Here is a 28,000-nt window from a genome sequence, read left to right as displayed (position 1 = left end):
GCCTGGGCACTGCAGAGCCTGAGCCCCCAAAGCCTGAGCATTGCAGAGCCTGAGCATTGCAGAGCCTGAGCATTGCAGAGCCTGAGCCCCCAAAGCCTGGGCATTGCAGAGCCTGAGCCCCCAAAGCCTGAGCATTGCAGAGCCTGAGCCCCCAAAGCCTGAGCATTGCAGAGCCTGAGCCCCCAGAGCCTGGGCACTGCAGAGCCTGAGCCCCCAAAGCCTGAGCATTGCAGAGCCTGAGGCCCCCAAAGCCTGAGCATTGCAGAGCCTGAGGCCCCCAAAGCCTGAGCATTGCAGAGCCTGAGCCCCCAAAGCCTGAGCCCCCAAAGCCTGAGCATTGCAGAGCCTGAGGCCCCCAAAGCCTGAGCCCCCAAAGCCTGAGCATTGCAGAGCCTGAGGCCCCCAAAGCCTGAGCCCCCAAAGCCTGAGCATTGCAGAGCCTGAGCCCCCAAAGCCTGAGCCCCCAAAGCCTGGGCATTGCAGAGCCTGAGCCCCCAAAGCCTGAGCCCCCAAAGCCTTGAGCATTGCAGAGCCTGAAGCCCCTAGAACCCAATGCCCCAGAGCCTGAGCACCCCAGAGCCTGATGCCCCCAAAGCCTGAGCATTCCAGAACCAGATCCCCCAGAGCCAGTTCCCCCATAGCCTGAGCCCCACAGAACCAGATCCCCCAAAGCCTGAGCCTTCCAGAGCATGAGCACCCCAGAGCCTGAGCCCCCAGATTCTGAGTCCCCCGAGCCCCCAGCCCAGTGCCTGTGGGCAGGGAGCTGGGCAGGCTCAGGGATGGCAGCCACATTGCACTGGCTCAGCCTTACAGGCCACTTTGGGTGCACCATCCACACCCACACAGCCTAAACTGGGCAGGTGCTGAAATCCTTCAAGCTGCAAGGTCCTACATGCACTGTAGGCTTCTCCTTTTTTCCTCTAAATTTTCATGTTTATTTTTAAGGAACATTCTTCCTTTCTTCCATTCTGGCAAGGTAACATCCTTGAGAGGAAAAGGTAGACTGGGTAAACTGGAGGCCAGAGAAAGAAATTCAGCTACAGGATCCATCTGCCATGAACTGTCCTTTATTGTGACAGTCTTTGTCCTAAAGAAAATGACAAAGAAGAAAGAGGTCACCCCACTCAAAAATCAGAACACTGGGTGGGGACTGCACCAGCTCCCATGTGATGGGGAGAGGGTAAATGAACAGTTAAAAACAAAAAATAACCACAGAAACAACAGTTGCTGCACTTTCCATTTCAGAAAGAATTTACTCAGCTTGCTGCTGCAGCACTGGATAGAACAAACGAAATTCCATGTTCAAGCTTTAATTACAAGAATTGTCTCTAACATTAGAATTTTGGTATAAGTTAATTAATGCAGAAATTGGCACTAATAGATACAGTTTCAGACTCATTTGATTATCATCAGAAGCTAGTGATTTCAAAAGGAAAATAATGCTTATTTTATGCAAAAGTTGTCAATCATTCCAGAAAAATACAAGGCGGGGTATTTTGAATGTTACAGCAAATTAAACTTTTTAAAGCTGTGTTACCAGAAGAGGGTTATTTTAAAAAGTGCTACTTTTGAAAAGCTGATTGCCCAACACTATAAAAATGGTCAAAGCCATAAATGCCAAGTTCATTTTTACTTCACTTTGGAGGTAACTATCCTTCAAATCCCAACAGCTGGACTATTTAATACAATCTGGTGAATCAAAGTATAATTCTTCACTGGGCTCACAGTGGGGAGTCTGCATTAGTGTATGGCAGCATTCCAACAACTGATGCACAGCCAAACGCTCTGAAGTCTGTTTCATTTATAACAAAAATGGATAAAATGGCAATCATATTTACCACCTTCAAAGGACAGAAAAATGAAAGATGTCGATATAAAGTAGTTTAATGGAGAAAACCGGTGATTAAATCAGTGTTTGCAGCATAAAAATAAGAATTACTATCCGACTTTGTTGTACCAGTATTGCCTTCTTCAAATCCTTCACACTGGTGCAGCACCAGCCTGACAATGCTGCTGTTACAGCTGAGGCATTGTTAAAAATTATTAACCCTATTTATCAGTTATTCACAGCTTACTTTCAACAGTCTGCCAAGAGCAGAATGTTTCAGTGGGAAGAATGAACATAATTTTGGTGCTCCTTTTCAAAAAACAGCATCTACTTGTACAAATAAAACTGGGAAAAGCAATGAGCAAAGACAGAGTTTGCTACAGTTCTGAAAAACCCAATTTTGTCCAGCCAAGGTATTTGCATTCAGTTCTGTGCAAAGCTTTTCCCTCACTGAGATTATTAATGCTGTTATCAATATTCCTGTTATTTGTCCAGCTTTATATTTAAACCAGAAATTGAGACCCTAGTTCTATTGTACTCATTCACACACAGTTGCTCACAAGTCTGCATGTATTTTTTAATGACTAAACACATCAAATCTGTATGGATTTAGATGAGAAATGCATTTGAGATTAATTCTCTGGGATATGCAATGTTCCATGCTTTTTAATGTAAGAATATCAGAAGCAATCTGTTCTGTTTATATAGTTACAGAACCTACAGAAAGTGTAAATACTAAAGGGTTACTAAAGCCTGTGACGTAGCACTGCTGTGACCTTTGCATAAAATTTACAGTAGGAGTACAAAAGGACAAACTAAGGATCAGATTGTCAACTGAGACTTGGATTTTCTTTGTTTCCTCTGGTAATATTAGAACCTTGGCATTATTTAACCTGGGTCGGTGTTCTATTCATGAAATCATTGTAAAATCATTGTAATATGTATCCATTAGAAAACAGAATTTTATGCCAGTATTCATTGAGAATAAAAGCAAAAAAATGCACATGTGGCTATTATTTCAGAATTCTTAACAAGGTAGGCGAATAAACCAGAGAAGAGCACAGGCTAATACTGAGCAACAGTAATAACACCAATTCCAAGTTTTGAAAGTCTGAGATGAACAAAGAATTCCCTCACAGCACTACCAGTATTTGCCCAGCAGTGATTACAGGGAATATTCACAGTGACAGTGGTGAATGAGCCCTCTGCTCCCTGCTGAAGTACCAGTGCCACCAGACATCTGTGAGGGAAGGGCAGGAAACCTTCTCCATTTCAGAATGCCCCTGCTAAACCCAGCTGAGTGCCAAGGGGGTCAGCACAGCAGCCAGCAGGACAGAACTGCAGACAATCTTTAGCATGGACATTGGTCCCACTTTCAGGTGCTTCTTTTGGAAAAGATCAAGATGATCAGAAAATTTACTTCAATGAAGAATCCTGGAGAGCTTCTGCCTGCACTGAGAGGGCACACAAAGAGTACAAGCTAAGAAAAATGCCTCAGTAGCTTTTAAAACAGTTAACACTGAGGAGACCTCCAACTTCCAGAACATCCCATTGTTTTCTTCATCTGTTGTTTGAACTAAATTGCCACGTTCAAGCTGCACGGGAAAACCTTTGCAGTTCATTCCAGCTGAGGCTGAGCTGCTCCCTGCAGAGCTGGTAGATGATTTGGGGTACTAAGATTACAGCTGGGAGAGGGAGGACAAATCCTTTAATTGTATAAAATCATCAGATTAAGACTAACCCTCTCTGTAGTGCACTCTGTCAGCAGAGAACTCTGCACCCCAGAAACACAATGTTTACCAAGTGCTGAAAAAAACCCCCACCAAAAAACCCAAACCCCAGGGGCAGGGCCAGACACACCTTCCCCTTCTGTGCCCACACACTGCAGGGGGTCATGGGAACTGGCTTGGCTGCCAAGGAAAGCAAATTGTCACCTCTTCTGAGCAGCTGTCCCAAAATTACACCCGTGCTGGGTTAAACACTGGGGAAGAGATCTGCAGAGGGAGTTACCTGCACACTCAGGTGAGGCCTCAGTTTCTCTACAGGACACAATTACTGACGTCTCCCCCCTAAGCACCCCTCAGCAAAATTTCACACATTCCAAACCATCTCCTTGATGGCTTCAGACACACAAGAACCTCTTGCACTGAAATAACACCTCACCTAGGGGCTCTGAACTCTTTCTATAGCAAGTTGTACATTAAAATCTAGATGAAGAGAAAAGAATAAACCCTGCCCTGCAAGAGACACCTGGCAATGATGAGACATGCAGTGCTCCCTGTGATGGGAAAGGTTTGCTCAGCTGCAGCAAACACATTAACAAGTCACACCTTGGTTAGGTTGCAAGGAATTGCAAATGATGGGAGCTGCATCTTTTAATCTCAGGTGGGAAAAAGGAGAAGAGGATTTCTCCTGCAGGGTATCCAGTCCAGGCAGGGCAGTGTTTGTCCTTTAGGGAATGGAGTGGTGCAACAGGAGCAGAGTGTGGAGGGAGCAGCCCCTGTGCAGGGCACACAGCTCAGGGTGATTCACTGTGTGCCCCCCAGGACATCCAAAACCATGGATGGATCACATGCCCTGGTTTAGCTTCACTCCTGCCATGAATCCAGGATGCACTAGGGGCACTCCAGATTACAAATCAAAGCACGGCAAGCACAGACAATAGTGAGATTCGCTTCAGAAGTGCTCTGCAGATCCAAGCTAAGCTGCTTGCAGGGAAGCCCAGAAAACTGCCTGGTTACAGAGCTGAGTTGTGAGACCTGCTGGCCAGAGGAACTGCCCTCTGCTGCCTGCTTCCAAGGAGCCCTGCTTCCAACAGCTTTCACACCTCAGAGTCTGGAGGCTGCTTCTACCAACCTCTGCTGCAAACAGCCCCCAAGAGAGAAAAGCAAAGCATTTGCTCTGTCCTGTGGTGTGGGGCCTGCAGGTTATCCCTGCTCCTCCTGCCAGCCTGGCACACAAGAGGAGGAGAGCCCCAGCACCTCCTCTCTCCTGGAAATCCATCCCCAAGGATGAGTGCTCCCAATTCAGCAGGTTTACACCAGTGACTCAGAGCAAGGAAGCCCTGCAGCACTAAGGATTCTGGCCCACCACATTTGTTTTAATGCTTTAAACAGATAAATTCAAGTGAAATGTGTCTTTTGGGATGTCACTGAATAGGCAAGCTGAGAAATAGAGCTTCACATATGCTTTTCTAACACATAACAACTGTGACTGTCAGCACAAGATCCTTTCCACAGCCAATTCACCACGCATTCTGAGAGACCTTGGGGCCTGCAATTATTTCATTTCCTTTCTTGTAAATGCAATTTCCACTTAGTTCGTTGAAATAAAGGTACACAAAAGGTGGCAGGAGTTGTCTTGTGTTTTCTGGTTTGTTCCAAATCACAGAAATCCACAAACTACAAACACAATTTTCAGGATCAACCTCACCTTTCTGTCAAGGGTAGCTGCTCAAGAAAATGCAATGGCATTATTCATGCCTAAACAACTGCTGAAAATATCTTCATCTTTCTGATTAAATTAAAATGAAGATCATTTTTCTTCTAAGAATACTTAAATGGGGAAAATACATATGATTGAAAATTGCATTCTGCTTTTAATTCTCTGTGGGAATTAAATACAACTGTAGAGCACAAAAGGAAATTGGGTTCTTTATCCACTCAAAAATAAATGATGAAAGTACCTGCATGAGAGTGAAGTATCAGTTCATAAAAATAGATGTAAACTGAATATTCAGCTCATTTGTCATGATTTCTTCCTCTGAACAAAACAATGAAGACTTGCTAGAATAGGTACTGGTGGCATTTTCTAACTGACAGAGCAGGAAATCAGGAGTTTAATTACCCATAACTACAATATTTTGCCAATCTGATTTGTCTCATCTCTTTCCTTTTCTTGAAATGACAAACTGACAAGCGACCTGGCAAGGCAGCAGAAGCAAGTGCACAGCCCAATTCCAAAAGGAGCCTGGTTTGTTGGAGAGCAAACCAAACCTGCAGGGAATCTGAAATAAATATTGCTGATGCTGGTTTCACCCTGATGCTGGTTTCAGGTCTCCAGTTTGCTGTGATGAAAGATTCTGCTGCCTATCTGTGCAAATGCAGCACCTTTTTTTTTTTTAACTTGAGATTTCAAGGTAATTCAACCTTTTCACCAACAAATTTTTAAGAGTAATAGTCAGGACTTGTTTTGGTTCAACAGAATCTGCCCTGCACACCAGCATATAGACCAAGATGACTCACATGATTTTATTTTTTTGGAATATTTGCCAGAACAACTTTTAATCAAGAGTTAACAATATAACTATCATCCCTCTTCAGGATATGGAAAAAACCTTCAACCTTGTTATTGTTCAAAATCTCTTGAGGGTTTTTTTTTACAAAAATGAACATTTTTTGAAGAATGTTTTCAGGTTTTAGAGAAAAAGAACTTCATTAAAGAGAAATTAATTTCTCCTTTCACATGAGATGCAAATTATCTGGGGAGTCGGTGGTAAACAGCTGCAGACTGTGCATTTATCTTCTTAACTAAAACTGATATTAAATCACTTCCCAAACACATCTTGTACTACAATATATCTAGAAATCCATATTCTACTTACTGTAGAGTAGGCTTGGAGCCTGTAGCACCCTTAGGCTGGCTGGGGACAGGACCTGAGTTGGGTACTTTGGAAGTGAAATCTGTCTCCACATCTTTCTGGTTCAGTGCTGCCTGTGGGGCACTGGCTCCTGAACCCAGCACAGGCAGAGACTTTGATTCTGATGTGGCCAGGATTCCAGTGGGACCTAAAATCCAAAGAAAGTTTAATGCTTCTGTTTCCCAGACTGGTCAGGAAACAACACAAGAGCAGAGCAGAATTCAACTAACTGCAGAAATCAAAATGGAATTTTAACGAACAGCATCCAGTGCAAGAGAATGTCAAAATACTGCATTTCCAGCTCCTGCTCTCCCTTCCCTGTACCACAGGCATCACTGGCTGTGTTGATCCTCCTGCCTTCTGGGGGGACAGGTCCTGCTGCCCACCCAGCCCCACCCAGGCATAGCTTTGGTGCTCTCCCAGCCTGACTGCAGAAAAGCTGCTCCCAGTACTAATGAGGAGCCAGTGAGCTGTCTGCAAATCCAAGATAAAGCTCTACAGTGACATTCAAACCAGCCACAGACTCACATTTGTACAAATTGTGTTTGCAGCCAAGCAGAACATCAACAGTTTCTTAAAGAAGATGACAGTAAAGCACAGCATAAAAGCTGGAGACCCCTGGTCTGCAGAGGAGGTTAATTCAAATCACCACTCCTAAATCTCATTTCTCTGGCTAGCATTACTCTCCAGAGTATTTTCACAGTAGGTCTGTCATGTTTTGATGCTGGTGCAATGCCAGTGCCTCCAAGAAAATACATTCTCCCTAGTGTGTACTGTGAGATGTGACCAGAAATAGAGCAAAGCAGAGACAAGGTTCAAGCAAATAACATCTGAGCTCCAGGATGGAAAGAGGAATTTATGTGTCTGTGTGCGCATAAAATCCTGACAGAAGCATCTCTTGGAGAAAATGGGATGAAAAGCAACAGGTGAGACAGGGAAGAAGAAGAAGAAGGTGAAGTTCTCATGGTGGCTGCAATGGCAGTGGTCTGGAAGAGCATGTGAAGGTTCAGGAGTCCCTGATGCAGGGAGAGGAGGGGACTCCTGGAGGGCAGCACTCACTGCCACTGTCCTGCTCAGTGGTCACTTTCCGGCGCCGCAGGACTCGCTCCAGCTCCGTTTCACCACTGTCTGTCTCCAGGGACTTCAGGCTCCGGGAACTGGTGGATTTATTCAGGGTTTCCTACAGCAAGAGAAAGGCAGGAGAAGCTCTCTGAGGACAGATGATGCCAAGCAGCTCATGTGCACAGCTTCAGAATCTTTCACACTGCAGCTCCAGAGCAGCTGCCAGGCTCTGCCATTGGTACAGCAGGAGCAGCTGGGATCCACTCCCCACAGCTCATCTTGCCTGGATTCATGATGCAGGGACAAACCACACTCACTACACAAGAGGGGAGTGATGTCAGGCTGAAGAGAGATGCCCTGGCCCTGCCACTGATGAACAAATTCTGATGTTTGTGGGAAACTGCCAACTTCCTCCATCTTAACGTGTGAAGGATCTTAAGAAACTGCTGGAGAGTCATCATGCACATAATTAACCTCTGCTAACAAAGAGCCAAAGATCCATCTTTTACTGCTCCAGTGGCTTTTATATTTTAACACTGTCCTGTGTTGCTGCATCCTGGTGTATACATGTGCAGAAGCCAGTATTTACCAGCTACAACTGCAGCAGATTATATCCTATAATGTAGCTGATCTGCCATAAACCTGACTCTATGTCTGTATACTTCAAGGTTTCTCTTTCACACAGAGTTAGATCTCAAGTTAAAACAGTTTTTTATACATACAGAACATAAATAAATGATATTAATAAATATTACTAAATAAATGCTATTAATAAATACATAAATAAATGCTATTACTGCCTTATACCAAGGCTAGCATGTAGTATCAGTGAAGCTGCAAGTGCAGGAGCGATTTTCTTAAAGTTAGCTTCTTCTTAAAGCCTGAAACCTCACAACCTTGCCTACAGGAATTTAAACACACATTTGGTGCATACTGCATGCATTTCCCCCCTCCCAAAAATCAGTTGTTGGATCAGGACATACTTGATTGTAAAATTTGCCCAAAATGTTTATAATGCAACTGGAAATTTGGTGCCCATATACTATTTCATTTTCCCTCTGAGTCTTTCCATAAATCTTATTTATTCAGCCTTCCAAAACATGTCAGATTCATACAGCATTTTACCAGATCATAAATAACATTCTATTGACATCTTTTGTTGATAAGCACATAACCTTTGATCAGAAACAGCCAAGGAAGTAACACTGAAAGTTGCAAAAGCTGTCCTATTTTCAGGAGCCCTGCAGAGAAGCCCTTAATTCTTCACTCCTGCCTAGAAGTTAAAAAATTTTCTTTCAAAACTATTTGAAATTTAACTGAGCAGGTTATTCATTAGTAGTATGCCCCAGATCTGTACAAATGTACATGTACAAAAGCAACTTAAAAAAGGGGAGTCACTCAAACTCTGGAATCTGCACAACATAAATGTGTTTTGTTTGTAACAATTATATGGAGGTCTACACAAAATGCATAATTAGCATAGTAACAACAAATGTTTACTCCGTCACATTCCACCCCCATGTTTGTTGTCTGACTGTGCATAATCACTGCTCTCAAGAACAGACTGGAGCTGCATTTTATCCAGTTTGTCTTGCACTGCAAATACCCTGAGAGGCTCAGAGGCAAGGAGCCTGACACAGACATGCAGGGCCTGCAGGATTCTCCCTGCTCCCCCTGAGTGCACAATCCAGCTTCCCTGGTGTCAGTGACACAGTGCTGGAGAAATAAAACAGATATTAGAGAAAGGAGCCTGGGCAGGACAGCCCTGTCCAACCCTCACTACTGTGCAAACAGCACACCACATCCCAGCACTCCTGTAATTATGGAATTCTGCTTAAAGAACACTCTCACTGTTGCATTTTATTCCTTTCCTATTTACTGCCACATTTAATTAAGTGTCCCTCTAATTAGGGCTCAGCATTAGGGTCTGGTGACTCTCTAGACCATTTCTTCCCTTCTTCCCCTGCTTTCACATGACTGGAGAACAGCAACTTTAACCCATCACTGGTGATTTTAAATCCCACTCTGCTGTACTGCCTTGCATCCCCCAAAACACCACTGAACTGTTTTTTGTATGGGCTGTTTAACCACAGGGTGGTGAGAATGATTAGCTTCACCTTCTAGAGTGGAAGTGAAGCATTTTGCTTCAAAACTGGCAGAATTTCACCTGCCAAAGTGGCACCTCAAAAGTTTCAGGGTTACAAAGTCAGGGAGCAAGAACTACAGCTCCTTCTGAGTGACACAATTGTAGTTCTTGTGCAAAAGAAGCAACAAGCAATGACTTGAGTAAAGGACACAAAAAGAGCACATTGCTCTCAGCTGGGCCAAACATTCCTAATGTTTTTATTTTGTGATAAGGGGTTATATGGACAGCTATTCATTTATTCTACAAATAAATACAGACAGACCAGAGCTATTGCTTTATTTAAACCTCACCTATGCTAACAAGAAATCTGGTGCCACAAGAAGGAGACCAGTTGATGAGGACAACTCTACTCTATGTGCAGTCCAGGGGCTTTACTTTGGACTAGGTATCCTCCATCCTTAAGCATCCCCACTGTGAGTATTTAGAATTTTTCCAAAGAATCTATGGCAGACACAGACCACAAAATCCCCTCTAGTGGCAGGAGCACACAAACCCAGAGAAGAGTGCAAAAACAAATTCTCCTTAAGTCAAATGGTGGAATTGGGGGATTTGCTTCTGTGGCTTCAACCCAAAGTGCAGAAGTTTCACAGTTTGCACAGAAGGCCCTGCCAGCTCAATGAGAAGAAAATGAAATTTAATATGAAAGTTTCCTCTTACCAGAATCCCTTTTAGTTCTTTCATTGCACTTTCAGAGGGCTTTGGTGTTTCTGGCTGTAAGCAAACACAAGACACAAATGTTAAAAGTCACATGAAGTGGCCCAGGACAGACTCTGTACCTGCAGACAGACCTCACCCAGGGGCTGTGTGACATTCCTGTCCCCTCCTCTCCTGGGCACAGGGCTAACATTCTGTCTATTTCCTTACTCAGATGAAGAGAAGAGCCTCAGCTCTCAGCACTGTGAACCACAGACTCAAATAAAGATTATGCTTTTGTGAAGGAGGTAAGCAATGTTCTACAGTAACCACATTCTGGTATAAGTTGTGTTGCATAAAAGAAAAAAAAATGTGTTAATGCAGCCCACTTGTTGATCATCCCCTTTAACCACTTCAGGCATTCTCTCTGTGCTTTTTGTTTCTTACCAGCTGTTTGTTTACAAGCTTCTTTTCTGTGTCAAAGAAACTGACCTTTATTTACTTACTGCTGCCTTCATTTGCATTGTTTTTTGGTTTTTGGGGTTTTTTTTGCTTTCTCTTTTTTTTTTTTTTTTTTTGTTCTTCAGGTATATGCTGCTCTAATCCATGTTATCCAAAACCAAGCAAAGTAAATAAATGAGGGGAGGAAAACGTATTTTTCTGAATATATAACAGAAAAGTTTATTTTCAGTGTAAATTACTGTACTTAGCTAAAATTATTGGTCTTATTCCAAACCTTTGTTTTAGGCCTGCTTGACTGGTTGACTGGTCTCAGGTGAACTCCTTTTTTAATCCTGTCCATCATTTCTTCCACAGCTTGCCTCTTCAGATCTGTAACTTCTTCACCTGCTACAAAAGGCCAAAGAACAGATCACATTTCAGACAGGAGCTGCAGAGAAATGGTACAAAGTGAAAACCATGTTCTCATTCTGGATACAGGGATCTCTGCTATCAGCTCAGCTGCCCCCAGCTCCTCAAGGATAAAATTCCACCCTGCACTGAGCATCCTGACTTTGCAATTGCCCAGCTGCAGAAGTTTGGACAGATGCAGGGCCCTCATCCTGACAAACACAAAGCTCCAGGACTGTCTGGGAATTGCACAAGCTCAGTGCTCAGGATGAAGCAGCAGGGGCTGGAAGAACCCAGCTCTGCTTCCACTGGGGCTCAGCAGAAATCTCCACAGCTGCAGTGACACAGGAGAAGCTGATGATGCCCCAGGACAGGGACTCCCCCATTTCTCATGGGTTTGAGGGGCTGGCAGGAACAACACACCAACACCTCAGCCTGGCCTAAACCCACCCCTCCTAAAAACCCTGCGTCACGTTAAAGGGAAAAACTGAAATACCACGGAAGGAAATGGCTGCTCTCTCAAGAGATTTGGTATCAGGACTGCAAATTACTGAGATGACATAGGAAGCTCTGTGATGAACCTAAATAATGCCTGTTAACTTATTCTGGATAACAAAAGGAAAGACCCTTAACATACCAGAAAGGGGAGGGGGGGAAGAGCACTTAAATACTTGGAGAAATAGGGTTGATGCTATTCCAAGCTGCCAACCTTGTACCTTATGTAACAGGAGTTTTTTAAAAAGACTTCTGCTCTCTCACTTGTCAGGGTACTCTTGATGATTCATAGAAATGTGGTTTATGTATTCTAAGCTGATTTAATGTCAGCCTTTAATTTCACAAACAGCCTGTTTCAAATATAAAAGCTTAATTGGTGGTATGGGATAGAAACCACTCATTCTAAGTCCTTAACAGGGGTCAAAACAAGACTCAAGTTTGATATAATAACTAGATAAAGAAAGAACTTTCTCCCTTTTTTATTTTAAGGACAGCTCAACTATTAAGAGGAAAAGCAGTTTATATATAATTGAAGAAAGGTCAGAACTGTTAGTTTCCTAATAAATAATGAAAGAATGAGGAGTTGAGAACTTAAGAGTGAATTTCAGAGTATTTCATGCAATCACTGCTTGTGACAGTCTCAACAAAAAGTTGTAATCAAAACATCTAGGATGCTTCAAGGAACCCTGACAAATCAAGGCACCATAATTGGACTTCTACTGAAAGATAAGACTGACCCTTCATCAGAGATCTCAGACAAGGTCATCTCTCTAACTATTCTATCCAGACCAACAACCTTGTTTCTCTCAGACTGGTAACCAGTTCCCAGAAATTCCCCCAGGGACCTGCCCAAGTCACTCCACTCCTCAGTTCCTCACCTGAGAATGGGAGGAGTAAAATTCTCTTTCCCCGACTTCCTTCCTGTTGGTTCCATGCAACAATCCAGCCTGACTTACATACCATTAGTCTGCTAACAGCAGGGGTCTTTTTAACAGTTATATCCTATAATTTCAGCCAGGTTCCCTTCTTTGTTTAAGTGGCAGCAAATGAGTTAAGCAGTTCACTAAAAACAAACTCCTGCTGCTTCAGAAGGAAGAGAGAAACAGCAAGAAAACCCTTGGTTATTTAACTGGCAATGCCTGTCTAACTAGCCCTGACTCCTCAGGCACTCACAGTCATTTGCAAATCTGTACTTAACTCCTGTTCTCAACCTACTAAGTTTCCAGCTTCCATTAACAACAATAAAATGCAATTTCAGCTGTTACTTTGCATGCAGAGCCACCTTAGTGCAAGACTGTTTTGTTTTAGGTTTTCAGTGTTATTAAAGGATTAGAATTACAGTCAACTCTGAGTGGTAATTTCACAAGATACGAATTGAGGGATGAAAACTGAAGTATTTAACGAACAAGCTCTGTGGAGAGGCTCTGGACAGAAGAAATTGCCATGTGGAAATTCAGAAATTTCCCTGTATTATGCTGAATAGAACCTGCTCTCTGTTTAATGCTTGTAGGTTTGGTCTTCTGCCTCTTGCAGGTAACCTATGGAAGCACAAAGCCCTGCACGTGCTGCAGCTCAAGCAGGAAGGTTACAACTTTTCTCCAGTTACAGCAAATGTCAGGTGTTCCCTGGAGGTTTTTGACCTCAGCCTCAAAGGCTGTTCACACTCAAATCCTTTTGGAAGAAGTAAATTGGAGGCTGATGACCATTTCAGTTGTGGAGGCAGAGGTGCCTATGAGGGCCTCACAAATTTACTTGGGATCTCAAGGAAATTTGGAGTAGAATACAACAAAATGTTTCAGCTGTGACCATCTGTTCTAACAGCCACTTCAGGGCTGAACAAAAGTTACAGCCTCAAAACCTTACAAGCTTGGGGCACCAGCCACCTCTCTGGGAAGCCTTTTCTAGTGTCTGACCATTCTCACCATAAATAAAATTTTCCTTATGTCCAGTCTAAGCATTCCTTGATGCAGTTTTAAACACTCCCATGTGTTCTGTCACTGGATCCCAGGGAGAAGAGCTCAGCACTTCCTTCTCCCTGTCCCTTCCTCAGGAGCTGTAGAGAGCAATAAAGTCACTCCTCAGCCTCCTTTTCTCTGAACCAGACAAGCCCAGAGTCCTGATTTATTATTTGATGATATATATTATATTAAAACTATACTAAAAGAATAGAAGAAAGGATTTAATCAGAAGGCTGGCTAAGAATAGAAAAAGAAAGAATGAATAACAAAGGTTTGTGTCTCAGCTCTCTGTCCAAGTCAGCAGACTGTGATTGGCCATTAATTAGAAACAACCAATATGAGCCCAATCACAGATGCACCTGTTGCATTCCACAGCAGCAGATAACCATTGTTTACATTTTGTTCCTGAGGCCTCTCAGCTTCTCAAGAGAAAAAATCCTAAGGAAAGGATTTTTCAGAAAATGTGTCTGTAACACACATATTCCTGGGCTGCAATCCCATTTCTGGACTGCAAGGCAGAGGATTGTGCTGGACATGGACAGCTGTTGATAATGCTGACAATCTGAACCACCATCTTTATGCCCAGCTCCTTTCCTGCAGCCCCAGAGGATAACCCACACAGCCTGAGAAGGGATGAGCCATACCTGACTCCTGCTGAGGAGGTTTCTCCTTCTTGCTCACGTTGGTGTTGGAGTGAGATCTCTTGCGAATCATGGACATGAGAGACCTTGGGGGGAAATGAAACTGCACATTGTCATTCTGTCCAGGGTCCCCACTGTCATTCTGTCCTGGGTCCCCCCACTGTCAGAATGAGCCTGAACACGACACACCAGCAGCCTGCTTACACCTGATTATACAGCCACTCACAAAAGACTCATTTAATGGTTCTTGAATGCAGATGCACTGAATTACCCCCCACAATGCCTCCCATCAAAATGCACCAGAGAAATTTATTTCTTTTTAACAGGCATTAGGCACAAATCAAAATACTCCAGATTTGAATATTAAAAGCCAGGGTGTCATTGTGACACATGACAAACAGAAGCTGCTCTGGCATAATAAACAGAAAGAAGAGCTGTAGATGTTGAAGTATTGTTCTCCAGAGGACACTTAAATATGGTGATCAGTATCTCCTCACCATTTCCAAGTTTGTAATCTCTTACAGTGTCAAATAATTATCCCCTCACTATATTCAAAATGTATAAGTCCACACCAGCAAATGATTCATCTTCAAGAACAATACAGGCTCCTGTGCACATCTGATGTGTCAGTGAGGCCAGTCACTCCCTACTGAACATCATTCCTTACCCAGCAGTGACATCCCAGCCTAAAAGGTCAAAACTCTGTCCCAGAAAAATGCAGCAGCCAGTGCCTATGTCCTGAAACAACTTCTATTCACATGCACATCACAGTGCATGAGGGAATAGTCTGACTTTGCTATGACAGGGCTTAAAATTAATATCCAAACAGTAAAGGGCACAAATTTGAACAGAAAAATCCCACAACACTCCTACACAGTTAATTCATGCTATCCATCAGAGAAAGGAGCAAGCAGGCCAAGTGAGTTAATGGACATAAAAGAAGCAAAAGGCCAAACACAATCTGCCTGAATATGTTTAATTTCTAAAAACAATGCAAGATGCACAAAGGGATGAATTGTCCCCAGTAATCAGATCTATTCATAAGTTTAACACAGTAGTTAACAAGACTCCTGGATGTCATTTCTATTACAGAGGGTTGCAAATTGTCATCCAAGTCCATTTATTTTTAAAACCAAGCAGACAATGTGAAGATTAGCAGTTTTTAAAATTAACTAAGTGCCTTTTAATGTTTTGTCAATTAATTTGGGTCTAATGCCTGATACATCAGCAGAGACTGGTCATCCTCTTTTATAGTCCTTTGTAGAAATCAAGCCAAATTTTGATATTTTTGCCCAAAAATGCTTGATGACTGGGTGGTGATTTTCATTTGTTATTTTTTCCTCCTTTTTAACTTATGAAAGCAATTGTGAGAACTCAACAGAGTCTGCATTTTCATCATCAGTATCTGACATGAAGGGACACACAATAATCCAACATATCCTTTGGTTCAAAGGAGTTTTCTTGGCAATAGAAAGCATTTCACAAGTCTATAATTACAGCGATCAGGTGAATAGGAAAAAAAATAATCTCCTAAATTTAGAGGAGACAGGTATCCCTCCTCCTCCAAAATCACAGTCGAGACAATCTGTGAGGCTTGGCAAGGCAGGCACTGCTCAGAATTGGCCTGGCTGTTAAGTCTGGGGGCAGGTGGGGCACTGAGCATGTCCTGCAGTAATACAGTAAATAGTAAGTATAGTAAATACAGTGCAACCCCGATGACAAAGGGAGAAAATGATGCATCTGACTCCACTGGTATCAGAAGGCTAATTAATTACTTTACTATACTATATTATTCTATATTATATTACTATATAACTATATTACACTGAATCTGCTCAAGCACTCAACTCCACTCAGCTGAACTGCACAGAATCTTGTGACTGACTGCTGACCAACAGCCTGGACACAAAACCCCCTCACTCAGGGTAAACAATCTCCATATTGCATTCCACTTCTGCACACAGGCACAGCCAATGAGATAAGATTTTTTTTTTCCATTCTCTGAGTTTCCCCGCTGAGATTCCCACAAATCTCCTTGGGAAGGTGTGCCTTGCTTTTCTCTGGGAGGGGAAATGCGGCCACACTGCAGCTCAGGAGCACCACACAGGTGGAGAAAGGCTTTTTCCTTTGAACACACCATTCTGCCTGGATGCCAGCTGTCTCTGCCCTGCCCTGGCTGCAGCACTCACCGGATGGGGTTGGGAGGAGGAGGAGGAGGGAGAGGAGGCGGAGGAGGAGGCGGCGGAGGCGGGGCAGGATTTTCAGACTGCTGGATTCGCTTCTGGAGCTCATCAACTGCACGGGGGCGAAGAAACAAACCACAGTCAGCTCTCTCATCCCCTCTGCAAACCAGCTTTGAGAAAAAAAACTCTACTAATTGACTAAAGAACAAACAAGAGTAAACCACACAACTGCCCAACGTCAATTTTTTGACATTTTCTACCAAGAACAACACACAAGATTCCCATTAAGGCAGCTGCCTCCAACCTGAGTTACCACTGAAACTCTCCCTCACACAGGACTCTCCAAATAAAATGACAGAGCAGGGAAAACTTGGTCCCATTTCTGCAACAGTGTATCGGAGGTTGTATTTGAGAATGAACTAACAGGAGATCAAAGAAATTGACAATTTCAACCTCCAGACCTGTCTCTGTCTTGCTGGTGGTGTGGACTTTCCTCATAAAAATGGGTGAAATTGGGTCGTGGTAAAATGGATTTTTTTCTCTCCTGTTTTCATGTCAGACCTAAAACGCAGAAATTACTTTTCTGTGCTTGAAATGCTGTCAAATATAATTAACTGGGGAGGGGCAGAAACAGAGAAAAAAAAAATCCTGAATTTCTTTTAGTTACAAAAATCCTTAGCAACTGTTTTATGTGCAGTAGGTTATGGGAGAAGTAAGAATATGATTTCCAAAGTGGATATGGTTCTTTGTTCTTGCAATGATGGACTCAAATTAAAATTGCAGTATTTTAAGCTTGCTGTTAAATTTTAAAAGGTAAAAAAAATTAAAAATCAACTGAATGACTTTAAAGTCCAGGTATAATCTTTTGTGTCCTTCACACAGACACCTATTCCCATATATTTATCCATCCGTAAGACTCAGGGCAAGCTAACCACAGGATTTTTGTTCCTTTACAGAAGTTTTACAGGGTTATTCCTTCACACACATTTTGGACAGAGTTTTCTGCAGATGAAGGCAGTTGCTGTACTTTGTCTAATGAAGCAAAGGTCTGGGTCACAGCTACACAAAAGCTTTTAGGGTCTCAAATGTAGATGTGCACCAACCACACACACACCTTACCCCTAAAATCAAAGTTATTACACAGTTTTACCTGAGTGCTTGAGGTCCCTAGCTTTTTCTTCTGCATGCTGACACTTCTGCTCCAGTTCTTTTTTATCTTCTTCCAGAAGTTCTAGCTGCTGTTTAAGGCGACCAATCTCCTTGTGCAGTGACTGATTCTCTAGCTGCTCTTCTAATTCTTTAATCTGCAGTTGGCAAACAAGAGCATTCATCACAATAAAAAATATTTTCTGTCCCTCCTGTTGGCAAATAACCCACTAGGCACAGTTATGCCTGAAAACATCATGTTATAGTACAGGAGTGAAGCAAAAGTCCCAGAAAAAATTTGAATGAAAGCTGGAAAGATTTTTCTGAGAGATGTCAGAATTTTCTTTTTGATTCCAACTTGCTTTAACTCTTCTTTAAAATATGTATTTAGCTCCAAAGTACTTAAGCTTTACATTGTTCCCTTTTCTTTTTATAGAGTTTTTATCACATAATTAATTTCAGAACATTTCCTCATTTGAAGCATGAGAACGTTGACATTTTTGTTCTTTTACTGCTTCCACTGACAGGCTCATTATTTAAACTCCCTTGTCTCAACTCATGCAGATGCCAGTGGGGAAATTATGGAATATCTGAATCAGAGGCAGCATTCAGATGCAGAGCAGCAGTAACTTCACAGCTCCCCAAATATATACATTTTGTTCTAGACTTCAAAGTAGCCAAAGATGCAGAGGTTTTCTATTAACTGGAAATGATTCTTCCAAAATATTCATTCAGAGCATTTGAGAATGCAGTCTTAGTATTGCTGCATTGATGAAAGAACAGGAATTGTTTACCTATCCCTACTCTTACTCTACTAACAGAGTTTTAGGAGAAGGCCTCAGGGCTAAAGCAAAGCTCATTTTCAGGCTTTCCTGGGAAGCAATGGTGATTTCTCCCAGTAAAGAGATTAATCTAGTCTAGTTTCAGAGAATAAATTTGTTTATATCCTATCAGTTTAGATCTTCTCACAGCACTTTGCAGATTCACCTTACACTTCCCTGCTCCAGTGTGTCTGTCTGGCTTTCCCCCATCCATTTTTTCAGCAAGAACCAAACCACTGCCCACCTCTCACCTCCTGTTCTTTCCTTATACCCCCAAGGCACCCTTTGTATTACTCAATGTCCAAAATATGCTCTTGCCATCTCTTCACTTAATGGAACCTGACTCACTGCTTGTAACTGCACTTCACTGGCACCCAGAATAAAATACTTGCCTAAACCTGAGCCTCTTCAGGCTCAGGAGCCTCTGAGCTCTGTACTCGCATCTGAACAGTGACTCAGAAAAAGGGAATCACAACCTTCTCTGAAATTTAGTTTTTAAACTCAAAGCTCTTACAGGGGATATGATTTCAAGTAATTCTGAATGTAATTAAGACACAGCACTCCTTAAATTCAGGAGGTTTTCAAAGACTTCCCGATGAGATGAAAAGAAGTTCTGTTTTACCTTTTGCTGGTGTTGAAGCCTCTCTTCTTCTAATGTGTGGGTTAGCTTAGCATTGTCATCCAAAGCCTTCAAAAGCTGTTGATCAGGAGCAAAATTTTGCAGAAGCAACTGACTCTGCCTTTTCATCTTGTTTTGTTCAATATACATCTGCCAAAACAAGCCCACACCCGAGAAAAACAACAGTCAGGCAAGCACAGTCTGATGCTAAAATGGCAACTGGAAAAAAAATGAGATACTAACATCGTGTTAATGTGGAAGAAATAATGAAGAAGAACCTGAGAAGGAAGGGGAAAGGAAGTTTGAGAGCAAAATTCACAAGAGCTAAGCTCACACTGAAAGGAACCAGGTGTTTGCTCAGAACCACCCACTGCTACACCTCAATTACCCACATGTTGGCAGCATTCAGAATTTAAACACATCTCTCAATTCTGTTTCCTGGAAATGGGAACAATCTGAGCCCCATTCTGGGAGCTCTGGAAAGACTAAAAGAACTCTAGGTGGAAGATAAAATGTCTATGAATAAAGCTATCTCCTCAAACATCTTGCAACATCTGCAAGCCTCGGCATAAAGCCACTGACTTGAGGGTGAGCTGGGTATGTGAATGATGGAAACTCATTTCTTCAGGAAACAAATTTCAGTCCATGGCTGTGTAATCAGTGTAGGCACTTGCCCTGGGAAAAGGCTTTTTAGGACAATTTCAGCCTTTTAGTTCTGATCATTGTGTTCCTTCCTCTTCCCAAGTTATATTTTTGATTTGGCAAATGAATATATTGTGGGGGGCAGGCAAAAATCAAAAGGTCTGGAGACCTGACATTGATAAAAAAAATCCCACACATCTCCAGGCTTCACTTAAGAGGTGCAGAAGCTGTCAGCATATGCAGTTTCCCTGACAGATCTGTTCCTCCCAGACTGTTTAGGAACTAGGAAAAAAAAAAGATTGCTTCCCAACAACAAAAAATTCCTAGTGAATTTGTTCTGCACCTTGACATCTCTTTCAGGTGGATGTTTGCCCTCAGGCCACGAGGGCTTCCACTCGACAAGCTCAGCTGTGCCTGTTCTTAGAGCAGAAACAGGGACTGGGTCATGCTGAGGTTTCAGGTGAGTGTGCACAGGTCAGCAGAGCCACTTCTGGCAGCAGAACAGAGAACAGCCTGAGAATGCAGGTACTCCCCCAGACTGCAAAAACACTGTTGTAGAGCTCAGCAAAAGCAAGGACATATTTTAAGAACAAAGTATTAGAAATACAAAAGTGCTGTGACATCTTTTCAGATTCCCATTCTGTTTATTCACAAACCAGAATTACAGAAACAACACATGGTTTCTTCCCCTCTGGTGCCACTGCAGTGCTCTGTGATTTATTTATTTAATACAATTAGATATTAAGTATGAGCTGATGCTTGTGGCAAGCATTCTTTGCACAGACACTTCAGCTGAGCCTTCCCAGCAAGCAGCTCTGTGCAGACAGGCTGAGAAAATCACTGAACTTTTCCCTGCCCTGGCAGCCTGTGTGACCCTGCATGCCAGGAGGAGTCAACTGATGCAGCCCTAACACCAAAAACCTGCAGTGAACACTCCACTGGGCAAAGCTGTGCTGGGGGGCAGGCAGCAAAGCACTGGAAGCATTTGATGGAGAGGAAATGATGAACGTGGGCGCTGGTGCTGCAATTTGTTATACAGCAAACAGGAAAGAAATGCTGACAGTGCAAAGTCAAATGTGCACTGGACATCAGCTCTCTGTCCCCACATTCTGCCAGTCAAACCAATTTATGCTTATGCTATCCTTTACTAGTAGGGCTGGGGCAAAAACAATTCAAGGGCAAGAGAATTTCAGAATCAAAGCTACCCACAACAATCCATGAAGGTTTGCCTTTGCACTGCAACAAATTCATTTAACACTTGGGAGTATTCTTAAAAGAAACAGCATCTTTGAACCTTATACTTAAGAAAGGCCTCTAAATCACTGCAAAAACTCAATACTGTCTCTGAGTTTTCTGTGTTCCTGTCAAGTCACTCACAGAAGTTATTTACTCCTGACAGAAAACAACCTCTCTCCAAAAGTCAACTTCAGCAAACATCACAGTTTACACACTGTGAACTTTCAAAGCAAAGCGAAACCTGGATTTTTTTTTTTGAATCTGAAAAATACTTCAAGGTGATCAATTTCAGATTTTTATTCACCAAGTTTCTGCCACTAAATCCAACCAGAGTTGTTCCAGCCTGAGGGAGCAGAAAGCTGCCAAAACAAGAAGAAATCAAGTAGAGCAACTTGATTTCTTCAACTTGAGCAGATACTTCACCAAGTGTAGAAAATTCATATTCACTTTGTTTCATGTTCTGCAACAGAATGATAAAAATCCTTTTGAAGACCTGGATGAAAACCTTTTCAATCAGAAGCTTTCACATCAAGTCCTGCATTTTCAATTAGCTTTATAAACTGCTTTAGTGATATTGCAAATATTTTCCTGCTCACAAATATGAAAGTATCTTCAACATCACAAAAGAATAATTTTGATTATAAGGTAATGTTGCAATCAGACACATGGGAACCAAATTCTCACGGGGAGTCCCATCCATCTCAGAAGTTACTTACATAATTTCAGCAAGTGCCAATATATTCTAAGTGGAAAGGACAAAACCATACAGAACAGTTGTGTCAGGCAAGCTGGTGGTACTGATTCCAAGTTTTTGAGAGGCTTCACTGTTTGACATAGGACAAAAAAGACCCTTGCAAATTAATTTTAACTTAAAATTTTAAAAAATCAATTCCTGCTTTAGCAGGGTAGAAACCTGCTGTCTGCACAACCCTGAATATTAATTAAAGTGACTGCTGAAAGGGCAAAACAGCTACTAACAAGATTATTTGGACTAGGTGGAATTTAACCAATTGATGGATTAGTTCCGACTTTGCCACCTGCTAGACAATTATCTGCAGAGCATCCCAATCAATGCTGGAAACACAAGTCAATGATGCAGGAATCTGCTGAAAACCACACCTGCAGCTGAAGGCAGACCACAAAGAAAATCAGCCTGCTTACACCTATCAGTCTCATTTTTAAAATCACCCATTGTTGTGCAAACCAGTTATGCATCTTCCTCTCCCTGAGTTTACAAAGAGAAGCTGCAAAGTACAGGCAATCTGGGAGCTGGCCACTTTCTATCAGCAGAGTTTTCACAAGAGCTGGGGAGGTGGAAAGAAGGGGGTGAAAATAACAGAAGGTTTTCCCTCAGCCTCAGTGAGGCCACAGCTCATGCTCAGCCCCTTGCCCGACAGAGCGTTCACTGCAGCTGGTTTTTGTTTACAGCAGGGCTGAAAAAGGAATTCTTCCTCATTAAAAACGTTAGAAGGCAACTCTGTTAGTGTCAAATCCCTGGGAACACCAAGCCTTGTTCAAGTAAGGTTCAGGATAAAACTGGATACTTTCCAACCAACCCTTCTCCCAGGGGCAAAACAACGACAAAGGGAATTCTTTAATATCCATGTGAGGCTGCACTTCCATCTATGCATCCTTTGGGTATTTGAGCAATAACCTTTTTGTCTTAGTTACAGTTTAAGGGAGAAAGATGTCCTAATACAGCAGGTGTTGTTCTAATAAGGTAATCAATGGTTGCATAAACTAAAATAAAAATCAGTGGCATGATGTCCATTATAAATAGAGGAAAAAAAGGTAAGTAGTAAGGCAGAGTCAAACTTGGGAGAGTCAAACAGAAGAGAAGATCACTCAGCTGAGCAGCTGGTCCTTTTTTCAATCCTCAGCAGCACTGCTCCATCCCCTCCACAACCCAGTGAGTCACAGAGGGGTAACCCATCCACATCTGTCACCGTTTACAGGAGCTGATGCCTTTTGCATTATGTGTACCCCAAAGCCCCAGAGCTTGTGTTCACACCTCAGCTAAGTCCCAAGAGAACTAGGTTCTAGGTATTTGTATCTCCCCAAAAGAAGAGGCTGAAGGATTTTATGTGATGGGGAGGACAGAGTGATCATGTCTAATTATGGTTTGATAGGACACTAAGTGTCTTTAAAATCAGGATTAAAATACAACTCTAGGTATGGTTTTTAGTTCAATGGCTAATCAGGAAAAAAACTCCTTTAGAGGAGTCAAAGCCTGATCTAGCTGTATTAAGTGAGCAGGGTGACCATGAGACAGCCAAGAGTCACTCATAGATGATTCATAATATTTCTGACCAATAAAGATAAAATCCAGTTGATTTTAGTTACCTGGCTAATTGCCAGACAGCTTCTGAAGGGACTGTTTAAAGAGCTACAACTGCAGCAACAGTAAGTTTTGTGGCTTAAAAGGAGAGATCTAATTCATTCAGAATGGGAGAACTGGAGTAGATGAGTTAAGCCTATTTTCTGTCCATCGTTTGCTTCTCAGCACAGAGGTGCTTGGAGCATAAACTTTGGAGTGTGAGCAGACTGTACTCCCATCAACAATGTGACCTCCTTAAAAACAGAGCATTATTTATAAATTTATAATAAACATTATTTATGTTACCAGCCTTCTCTGTACAAAAGGGCTTCTCAAACTACAGTACTCATTCTTCACTTATGAGGCATTACTGCACAAAACACAGGGGAAATACAATCTCTATTGTTATTTATTTCTTCATTTCCTGCAGTTTTCTTTTTGTCATGGTAGAAGCATAGTGATACATTCAATAATGCTCACAGCCTTAGAGCATTTAGACACCATCTAACAGATTCACAAGTAGATCATACACCACATGAAAAAGGAGGAAACATCTTCACTTTTTTCCCCCATAGACTAATTGCCTGAACAAAAAGAGATGGGAGGAAAAGAGACCAAAGATTTTTCTGGAGCATACATCTGTTACCATTCCCCAAGCCTCTTACTGGGAAAAAGCTTGATGAAACAAATTAGCATTACATCATGCTTCAAAAGTGGTAACATCCAAGCTCAGGAGAATTCATGTACTAACTACTTATGTCTCTTTAATTATTAAATCCAACTCAGTCAGCTGGACTGCAAATTAATTATCTCCAGATACCAGTTGCAGTTGAACTATATCTGGGTAAAGCACAGAGAGTGGCACTGGCAAGCACAGAGTTGCTTCTCCAGTGCTGCTTTCGCAGTATCCACTCACAGATGCAATACGTTAATGCAAAAGTCCTCACAAATTAACCCAAAAGGTCACAAATGCATCTCAGGAAGAGGTCTTTGGGAGCTCATGTCATCAAGATAACCAAACCCATTGCATTCACCCTTCTGAGTAGTGCAGACACCTGCCAAGAGTGACAATGATTTTCCCCAAGCTGACAGCCACCTTTTATCCTTCAAAATGGGAAGATTCAGTCCCAGAGTAAGAAAAGTCAGCTGTGCACTGGCCCAGGTATGGGATGCAGGTATTTTGAGGCAAACAAGTTAAATACACACATTTTGTTGTGCAGTAGTTACTTAAAAGCACAACAGCTGCAGGATGGTGAAGGCATTGAGGAGGGAAAGTCAATGAAAAAATGAATGATGCACATCAGAGATTCACTGAGTTGTTTTAATTCATCTGGATCATATTTCCTCTCAATGCAGCCTTTCAACTTCCTAACTGCAAACTGTTTTACAGGTTACCATAAACACTTGGGAAACCTTTCTTTTCTTTTTCCAGTTGTGCGTTTTGAGCAAAAACCCTGTGTGAGCCTCAGAAGTGAAAGGAACCCCAACAAACTGCTCAGCAGTTTCACACTTCATTTCTATTTGTCCAAAACACAGAGGGCAGGGAAAAATCAGCTCAATGTCATCTCTGAGAGCACACTGCTCCTTCTCCATGAGGTTTCCAGAGCACTTTAGGTGCAGGGATATCTCTCCACCAGCATACTAATAATAAACCGTTCACTTCTGCTGGTTTAGGCTGGAAGAGTTAATTTTTGTCACAGTAGCTGGTGTGAGGCTGTGCTTTGGATTTGATAACAGAAAGATACTTTCATTATTGCATGGAGTCAAGGCCTTTTCTGCTCCTGACCCCACAGTGAGTGAGCTGGGGGGGCACAGGGAGGGGACACAGCCAGGACAACTGAGCCCAAATGCCCACAGGGACAGGTGCCACGTGGCACCACGCTCTGCATCTGAAGCTGGGGGAAGAAGAAGGAAGAGGGGGACACTCAGAGTGATTGGTGTCTGCCTTCTCCAGTGGCTGTTGTACCTAAGGGAGCCTGGCTTTCCTGGAGAAGGCTGAGCACCTGTCTGCCCATAGGAAGCAGTGCATGAATTTCTTGTTTTGCTTTGCTTTTGGGTGCAGCAGCTTTAGCTTTACTTAGGACACTGTCTTTATCACAACCCATGAGTTATCTCATTTTTAACTTCCAATCTGGTCCCCCATCCTGCTGGGGGAAGGTGAGCAGGCAGCTGTGTGGGGCTGAGTTGCCAAGCTGGGCTTCAACCCCAACATCACTTTACAAAATATTGTTGCAGGGCAGGATGTATGTTTAATAAACAACTTATGCAAGATTATTTTGTTAAACTCAGGAGATTTTTGCATATCTAAGAGTTTCAATTTGCTTCTCACACCATGTTCTTCTGCTTTTGGCTGCATGTACTGTATTTTGCTCATCTTTGTGGGAGAGTGCTTTTCAGGGCTACCTCTATATTATTGCAATGGCCTTCAAGATACTCTCTGCCTTCCTTTGTTTTCTTATAAACTGCTTCACAAACAGCTGAGAGATCTTCAAGTGTCTCTTAAAACCTGACACTAGAATTCTGGTTAAGCTTGCCAAGATTCCTGTGTTAACAACCCTGTTTTATTCAGGTAGGTACAGATTTTTCCATGCCTCCGCCCCTTACACACTCTATTTATTTAGTTCTTTTATGCAGATTCCTGTACCTTTCACAATGGATTGTGACTCACTTCAAAACCTCTCTCCTTTTCCTTCCCCCTCTCCACACCACGGCTGACAATATTTACTCAGTTTCTTTAGAACCTCTAAAGAGCACGAATTCTAATGTTTGAAGTTGGATCACTGTTGATTAATTAAATATATATTATGGTGGTGCCAGCAGCATGACTATAATTAAAGCTGTATTGGGCTTTTTTTTTTTTTTATTTTAATCAAAAGCTCTGATTTTCAAGTGTTGCCTCACTCCTATATGTGCCTGCTCCCTCCATGTCTCTGCTCTCCCCCATCTGTGCTGGCTTCTGCACACAGCTCACCTGCCCTTCCCTCTCACACCTGCACTCCCCAGTGCTCCTGTTCTGGGAACAGAATCCTCCTCACCTGCCACAAGGGCAGGTGGCCAAGGGCACCCCTTTGAAAAGCAGCCACAATGCAAAGAGAGAAGATGAAGCCATGAAACAGAGAGAGGGAAAGGGCTGAGTCTGAGTGCATGGGCTGACCACACCATAAAGGCAAACTTAAGGTGCTTCAGCCCCTTGGACAGACAATGTGCCCACCACCACACAGGCACCTCTATGGGATGTAGTTCTCAATTTCACTGAGCTAAAACACACATTTGGCTGTTTGAGACATACAAAAATACAAGACACTAAGATGTGCTATTTTTCAGCTGCAGTGACAGCCACGTTACCTGGAGACTTTTTCCCTTCTCCAAGTGCTCCATGCAAATCAAGAACAAGGCACTGCACATGCAGTGTTGTCCTTTACCCAAAGCTCTTCCTTCTGTTGACACTGCACAGCTTAACACAACCAGCTACTGTGGCTTTTGCAAAATCCAAGCAAAATCCAGCAGAAATTTTGAGGTTTAAAAGAAACATTTTACAGAGACAGAGAAAACAGGCTAATGCAAGCAGGCAGAAAATCCCTGAACATCCTTACCATAATCCAAACATAGCTCCTGTAAGCACATCCTAGAAAACTTAGCTCTGCAAACACAGCTGTGACCTTGCAGCATGATCCCTGTGAGAGGAGGCTGACACAGCCTCACTCGAGCAGAAAGCTGTGCTGCTGTGGATGCAGTTGTGGCCAGAGCCTCTCTGATGCCTCAGGTCACTCAAGGGACACCATCAGTGTGAAACTAGGCCAATGATAACAGGTTTTTAAAGTCATTTTAAATATTGGTTCCCCAAACATGAATCAGCAATGCCTTTGTTGTCATGTGGTCATGTATTTTAAGAACTGTTCTAAAAATCATTCTGAGCAGCACAATACCACAGGAAGACAAGCAGGTACAGAAAGGGAAGAATAATACAGGCCTAAAGTTCACTGTTATAGTGATCCCATTTTGGATAAGGGAACTTTATGGAATGAAAACCCTGAAGTGAACAGCTACTCTGACAGTCTGCACCAACAGGGGCCCATAGTCTGGAAGTGGCAACAACTAAATAATGACAAAACCCAAGAAATAGCTGTTTAAAAATAATCAGCATTTTTCTGGCATTGTACCTAAGTTGCCTGTCAACTCATCAGTCAATTACAGAAATTACTTTCAACATAATCTTTCAAAACGTGTCTCTCAATTGATACTGTAGTTTTGCAATGTCTTTTTTAGGAGTCTACATATTTTTCAGGAAAAAAAACAGCCCTTCAAATTATATCACTAGAAAGACAGCTAATTCCTCCCAGCTCCAACCACTACATATTATTCCACACTGGGATGTTGTAGCAAACTAAGCCCATAATAAATTTAAAACCCTGCCTTGAAAGGGGACATAGGTAAGACTGCATGAATAATTCCAAAGTGCTTTATAAATGCTTGTTGAAACAGTAAACTCGTTTTTATGGATGAAATACAGATGTTACCTAAGCAGAATGGATGAGAGCTGGGAATTGAAATCAAGTCATCCAAGCTGGCAAGGTTCTGCCCACTTGCAATGTCTTAATTTTTCCTTTGACTACTCACCTCCTGTGCAAATGACTCTGCCTTCTTCCGCAGGTTCTTTTCCAGCTCAAAGTTTTCATGAAGCTCTTCATATTCCTCTACTGCCAGCACAGACACTGTTTACACGAATTAAACAAGATCAGAAGGAAAAGTGGAACAGATCAAAAGAAGAAGTACTGTTTGATTTTC

General features: G+C 42.4%; 1 protein-coding gene across 3 annotated transcripts in view; it reads right to left on the bottom strand.

Moving 5' to 3' along the window:
- The window catches only part of SHTN1 (shootin 1), a 55,923-nt gene that overhangs the window by 2,876 nt on the left and 25,047 nt on the right, over nucleotides 1-28,000 (bottom strand). Inside the window, exons 8-16 of one of the 3 annotated variants that reach the window (XM_054277141.1) lie at nucleotides 27,833-27,927; nucleotides 19,024-19,170; nucleotides 17,585-17,738; nucleotides 16,441-16,546; nucleotides 14,255-14,337; nucleotides 11,045-11,157; nucleotides 10,333-10,386; nucleotides 7,527-7,647; nucleotides 6,432-6,615 (exon numbers count right to left, since the gene is read on the bottom strand). In XM_054277141.1, coding sequence (XP_054133116.1) covers nucleotides 6,432-6,615; nucleotides 7,527-7,647; nucleotides 10,333-10,386; nucleotides 11,045-11,157; nucleotides 14,255-14,337; nucleotides 16,441-16,546; nucleotides 17,585-17,738; nucleotides 19,024-19,170; nucleotides 27,833-27,927 — 1,057 coding nt within the window. The remainder of the gene's footprint in view (nucleotides 1-6,431; nucleotides 6,616-7,526; nucleotides 7,648-10,332; nucleotides 10,387-11,044; nucleotides 11,158-14,254; nucleotides 14,338-16,440; nucleotides 16,547-17,584; nucleotides 17,739-19,023; nucleotides 19,171-27,832; nucleotides 27,928-28,000) is intronic. The other 2 variants (XM_054277142.1, XM_054277143.1) reach the window with 2 other exon arrangements.

Source organism: Melozone crissalis, unplaced genomic scaffold (assembly GCF_028551555.1).
Source record: "Melozone crissalis strain CALT ecotype California unplaced genomic scaffold, PUWL_Pcris_2 ptg000019l_1, whole genome shotgun sequence".
Taxonomy (NCBI): domain Eukaryota; kingdom Metazoa; phylum Chordata; class Aves; order Passeriformes; family Passerellidae; genus Melozone; species Melozone crissalis.
The sequence above is the reverse complement of the archived record's forward strand: the minus strand, read 5'-3'. Positions and strand labels throughout refer to the sequence as shown.